Source organism: Macrobrachium nipponense, chromosome 18 (genome assembly GCF_015104395.2).
Source record: "Macrobrachium nipponense isolate FS-2020 chromosome 18, ASM1510439v2, whole genome shotgun sequence".
Classification (NCBI taxonomy): Eukaryota; Metazoa; Arthropoda; class Malacostraca; order Decapoda; family Palaemonidae; genus Macrobrachium; species Macrobrachium nipponense.
In genome coordinates, this window is record NC_087211.1 from 2079671 (window position 1) to 2086033 (window position 6363).

The window sequence follows — 6363 nt, forward strand, 5'->3', positions numbered from 1 at the left end:
ATAAATATCCAATAATGTAGCACGCCATCAAAAATGGAAGCACAGTTGAAGTGTCATATCAATATACATTAACTCAAAGCCAAATCCGTATGAGTTATTTAAAGGGACAATACGAACGATTCGATAAAAAGAAAACTCGAAGATTAAAATAATATATCGAAAAGACGTTAAGTTGAGTCTTTACAGTAATAAACATTAGCTAAAGTCCAAATCCGTATTAGCTATCTACAGGGACAATACAGACGAATTTGTCAAATAAACTCCAACATAAAAAAAGAAGAAAAAAAAAAAAAAGTCACCTGAAACACTCAACCGGGTCGCATATTCCCGGACTGCACTGAGGTTTCGGCCAGGCTCCTCCAGGCTCCTCCCCTAGAGCACTGTGGGCGGAGATATCTCACTCTCCTAGCAGACGACGCATTTATTTTCACTCCGTCGTGCTGGCCTCTTCGTTTTCCTCCGTCATTAGCTTATTTTGTTGTGTTTTTATTATTTTTATGTTGTGTAAACATGAAATTGTGACATATATCCATATTTTTCGATAGCAATATGCATAATTTACTATATAAATCAATATTATTCATAAATCTATTGTAATATGCTGCTAGCCTTAAAGTTCTTTAGCGAAAGTGTTTACGATGTGAATGGATGCTTATGACAATTACACGAATATGTACACGTTTCATCGTAATTGAAGCTCAAAATTTGACAGTTAATTGTGTTTCCAGATATTATTATACACATTTACTTGATTAATATGAGTAATAGTCAAATGACTGCACATTTAATAGGAAAGGAACTTCGTTTCCTAAACCTGAAGTTTTGTTTACATTCGTTAGGTGACGTGTGGCCTAACTTCTGTTTTTCTCTCACTACTAGGCCTATATACGAGAAGGAATTTGTGAATGAATTTTTGTTTTTCAAAAGAGTAAACATCACATTTAGTAATTAACCACAATGTTGAATTTACTAATGGCAAAAATACTTTATATAGTTTAGTTTTTACCAGTCGGCTGACTTTGCCCTTTTGATTTTTATCTTTTAACTCTTGGTGTAGCCTAACCTTTGAAATTTTGTTTTGTCTTTTCTTTTATGAGGACATATAAGGTGAAAATTCAGTTAAAGAAGGGGGGGGGGGGGAATTGACCAGCCCTGTGTTAATATAGAATATATGTATAAGGGGGGGTTGGTTAGATGATGCGTTTCAACTTTGCTCAACATATCCTTACAAAAGAAAGAGGAAAAGATGGTACCAACCCAATTGGCACCTAATAGTTAATGCTGCATTTGTAGACTCAAACATATGTTACAATATTCAGAATCCCACTAATAAGCTTGATAAAAGAATCTGGGGAAAATGATTGACACTGGGTTAGGCTGTAAAGGGAGCAAAACTTACACGGGTAGGCATTCAAATCCTATGGAATGTAGGTTAAGAAAGGCATTTTCCAGCACAGTATGACGACAAAAACCACAAGCCCCAATGTATTGTAGGCTATATCTTGCCAAAGAATTGCTTAAAGAAAGATAATGGTTCATGTAAGAGAAAGCAATCCTATTTTTTTATGATCAGTGTTTTGAAAAACGACCTCTCTGTATCATTCCATGTTTTGAGACATCATACTTATCAAGTGCACTAAAGGCAGTGGCAATGTGGAAAATAAATGTGTGAGGCATTGATGAATTGGGTAAAGGAAGTTGGTGAAATTATTAGTCATATATTGAAAAGGAATTTTTTAGATTTTCTACAATTTTTTACCCTTGCATACACTTCGGTAGTACTATTTTCGTTGCGTATGTCAAAATTGTACAGGCTTAACCTTCCTTTTTTAGATAGTATGCTTCAGAAAAATTCTCTTCACTTCATGATGCATTAACCTTAATTTCAGTACTTAGTTTGTTCCTTCATTTTTTCTCTCAGATATATTCACTTCTAAAGGGTGGCAACCTTGCACAACTTGGAGCTTCATGTAGCCTGCTGTTTTTTCTAGTCCATGCATGCTTTTCCTGTTGTTACAACCTGGTCATCAATTTTCCTCATCGACACCTGCAAGCTACAATGTGCATAAATGAACTTTTATGTACATCAAGCATGGGCATGAAGGGGGTTAAAAAATAAATGTGTATACTGTGAAAATATCTTACATCAGCCTCAATTGCTAAATAATACTAATGATAATATGAAGCTGCAAGATCAATAGTCTTACTTGCTGCAGACTTATAATAAAAGGACAAGTGGGAGGGTTAATAAGTGCGAGAATACTAGACAAAAAATATATTGTAAGAAAAATAAACCCATTTTCAACATTATTATAATAAATTTCTTTAGATAATTATATAAGCATCTTCCTACACACATGGATGCCAGTAGGTAACACTTACACGAGTCTTAATAGATAAAATACTATAATCTGAAGATCACAGAAATATGAGAAATGCATATGCAGTTCTAGCAAACATAAAGGTAGTTTTCACACTGGATGAAAAAAAGGTGATAATAAACAGTATCCATCTAATATATATCACAGTCATCCCATACCTAGGAATATGGGAAGCATCACAGAATACATTACTATAATTGTCTGTAGATAATTATATAAGCAACTTCCTACGCACATGGCTTGGATGCTAGTAGGTGACACATACACGAGTCCTAATAAATAAAAAACTATAATCTAAAGATCACAGTAAAAATAAGTGAGAAATGCATATGCAGTTCTAGCAAACATAAAGGTAGTTTTCACAGTGGATGAAAAAATGTTGATAATAAACAGTATCCATCTAATATATATCACAGTTATGCCATACCTAGGAATATGGGAAGCATCACAGAATACATTACTATAATTGTCTGTAGATAATTATATATGCAACTTCCTACGCACATGGCATGGATGCTAGTAGGTGACACATACATGAGTCCTAATAAATAAAAAACTATAATCTAAAGATCACAGAAAAAATAAGTGAGAAGTGCATACGTAGTTCTAGCAAATAAAGGTAGTTTTCACAGTGTATGAAGAAATTGTGATAATAAACAGTATCCATCTAATATATATCACAGTCATCCCATACCCAGGAATATGGGAAGCATCACAGAATACTTACTATAAAGTCTGTAGAATTATATAAGCAGCTTCCTACGCACATGGCATGGATGCTAGTAGATGAAGAAATGGTGAAAAGAATGTCTTTCACATCTTTCAAAAGACAACTCTGGAGTATGCAGCAGTGGTATGGAGTTCTCATTCAAAAAGAAGCATAAATATAGAACTAAAGAAAGTACAAAGAGCAGTTACAAGATGGGTAACAGTTCAGAAATTTGAGCTGTGAAGATACATTTAGCAAAGATGCAACAAAAGGCTTAACATTTCACTAAGGTTAATGGCTTTTGGCATTTTGCTGGTTCAGCAAAACATTGAGTGCCAGGTTTCTCTTTCGTTTAGCTGCTTTTAAGAGCAAGTCAGACTTTCTTTTTCTGCCCTTCCCAATTGGGGCAGCTCCTCTTGGCATGCCAACTGGGCGTCTAGCAACTGATGTTGGTTGACAAGGTTATTTTACCCCCTGCCAGCTCCAGACAATTTAATGATGTTCCAGAAGAATGTAAAAAGCTATTTAGATTATTTGTCGACTTTTAGTAGCTTCAATTTCTTCATGAAAAGCTTTACACTATTGCAAGAAGTGTTGTCTCCCAGTGTATGTAGTGTGTCAGAAAAAAGTTCTACTGCTTCTGCAAAAAGGTCACTAGGTGGTGGTTCATCTTTAACCGAGTTGGCAAGTGGATCCATAGCCTCACTGGCCACCTCATTTTCTAGAGGAGGTAGCGACACAGCTTCCACCTTTATGGAAGGAGTAGCAAAATATGCTACTGGAATCAATCATGTACTTCTTGGAATATTTTAATTCCATCTGAAAAAAAATGCAACTGTGGCAATTCTTCTGTTCCCTTAGCCACTCCTGCTAACCAGTGTCGAATTTCTGGTGTATTATCCAACACTTGAGGTAGATTCATAACAGCAGTCTCACCACAAGCAACTTGGTGCTTGCAGACACTGCCAGTATTGCCACTCACACAATCACACATGCCAATGGCAAGATCTACATTATAATGTACATCCTTTTTAGTGTCACTCACTACAATGAATCGAAATTCATCAATCCTGGTAACATGTTCTGGGGGGATGGTGGCGATCATTGATTTTTTAATTTTTCTTCGGCATAAGGCCACATCAAGAAGGCGTTGCTTCATGTAGTCATCGTAGATCTCATTCATGAACATGATGAGCTGGCATGTATTGTATGCTTTGCACCTGGAAAAGAGAATCTTAATTTAATAAATTTGTCACTGTAGCAATAAAGCACACATCTAATTAATCATCAGTGCTTCAATGCTACTTTGTATCTGAGGTGGTTACATTTTGACAATGCTCATAGCACTGGTAAAACTTATGAAGCCAGACCAGTTGGTCTTAACCATTGCTGGCCCGAGAGGGGCATGGTAACGGGTTTGCCAGGTTACCCTTCACAACGTGAACCTTTCGCCCTTGCCTGGGAATTGAACTAAAGCTCATGGGACTGGAAAGCTAAGAGCCTTAGCAACACTGCAACATTCCTCACTAATTTTCTGTACTTGTATGATACTCCTTAAATACTCAAATCTCTTTAACTTCATTCTTTCTTCATTCATATATACCTGTTCAAGATAACATCCTTGATGAGACACATGTTGGACTCTGCATAGTTGTTTGTATGATGGCCACGCATGATGTTTCCAGCTCGAAACAGCAGACTCCAATCCTGCTTTCTTTCCATGAGGTTTGCCAAATAGCTGTTTATAAATAAAGACATATTAGATTTCCAAGAGAATATTGTATGGCTTAGCATTTCTGGTGTAGAGAATTTAAATATATATAAACAATCAAATACAAGATTTTTAAGTTGTAGGCCAATGTATATTTTATTATTTTAGTTTGTGCTTTTAATGTATTATGCTGTTATATTACGAAATTTTTTCAACAATTTTAAGTTATGATCACCAGATGAGATAATTATGAGACTGACGTGGGCCAACAAACTGTTAACAGGTAACAAATATATATAATGTATGTATATAACATACAAACTACACCTTTATATGCCTTTGATATGTGAAAAATAGTAAACAATTAAGTCTGCGATGCATGCTTGAATAGTTACAGCCATTAACACTACAGTATTTCTAAATTGCAATAATTCGGCACCAACAGTACCATACCAAACACATTAGATTTTCAACATAGCAATTCTATACTACCATACACATTAGTGGGTTGTATACATAATGCAAAAACAGCATATGGGGCATGGAACACTGCATCTTCAATACCTGTACTGAATATTTTTGCGAAAAAATTATAAGGCAGAATATAGAGCATAAATACTATAGCTGAAAAAATTATAAGGCAGAATATAGAGCATAAATACTATAGATTCATCACAACTACAAATCATTCCAAAAGCTCACAAGCTGGAAAGCAGAAGGGGCACCCAAACACTTACAAAAGTATTATGCAAGCATAATTTATACAGTATAATTAAAAGCGTTCATCAGGCAATACTGCAAAGTACACTTTACCCTTCTGCATGAATCCACGGATGATCAGGTGATGTAACAAGTCGAATATCTTTCATTTGATGCTCTCTTGTGGCAAAAAAGTTTATGTATAATACATTCTATATTATATTTACACAAATGATTAAACATATATCAACACAGCATTTGGCAAATATAACCAACTCATAAAAAAATATTGTAGGAACAGTAATATGTATACTGATTAAATATAAATTAATCTTTTACCTGCTATACTGGGGGTACTGTTGAGCTTCAGAGCTCTGACAAAAGGTGTCCCATGTTTTTTCTAATACCTCAGCTGAGTCAGCATATAAAAGGGCCCTTGCTACTTGCATAAGTTGTGGACGTTGTTCCTTTTTGATGTTGTGTGACCCATTGCAAAGCCACTTCCAGACTGAAAGAGCATTATAAAAGGGAGAAGTGTGAACGTGTGGGATTGAAGAAGCTTTACAAAACAGAATCATCCCGCCCACCTATGTTGTATCTTGGAGGGATATTGGCATGAAATGCAGTACAGGAGTTACAGATATGCACAGGTTAGATGAACAACCTAAGAGGACCAAGTGGAAGTGAAGATCGGACTCAAACAACAAAATGTAGACGAGACCTGTAGTTGAATAAACAGTAGATTTGTGGTGATACTGTATATGGCATTTTGAAATGTGTTTTTTATGTTGTGCACAAGAATATAGCGCCAGCTGAAACTAAACTGGCATAAAAAATGGACAAATATCACCCACCATATAAAA

The 6363-nt window shown here is 35.5% G+C and overlaps 1 protein-coding gene across 1 annotated transcript; it reads right to left on the reverse strand.

Annotated features, from left to right (window-relative positions):
- Positions 1–3874: 3874 nt before the first annotated feature.
- On the reverse strand, positions 3875–6171 carry LOC135197348 (uncharacterized). The gene is made up of 4 exons (XM_064224485.1): positions 5840–6171; positions 5615–5680; positions 4694–4828; positions 3875–4310 (listed from the first exon to the last, which is right to left on the reverse strand). Exons 1-4 carry the CDS (start codon positions 6076–6078, stop codon positions 3875–3877), a joined length of 876 nt encoding a protein of 291 aa, XP_064080555.1. The 5' UTR covers positions 6079–6171.
- Between the last annotated feature and the right edge of the window lie 192 nt (positions 6172–6363).

Coding starts and splice junctions, on each gene's coding strand:
- LOC135197348 (XM_064224485.1), bottom strand. CDS start 6,078: ATGATTCTGTTTTGTAAAGCTTCTTCAATCCCACACGTTCACACTTCT. Junction 5,681..5,839: donor CAGTACCCCCAGTATAGCAG/GTAAAAGATTAA, acceptor TTTTGCCACAAG/AGAGCATCAAATGAAAGATA. Junction 4,829..5,614: donor CCGTGGATTCATGCAGAAGG/GTAAAGTGTACT, acceptor ATTTATAAACAG/CTATTTGGCAAACCTCATGG.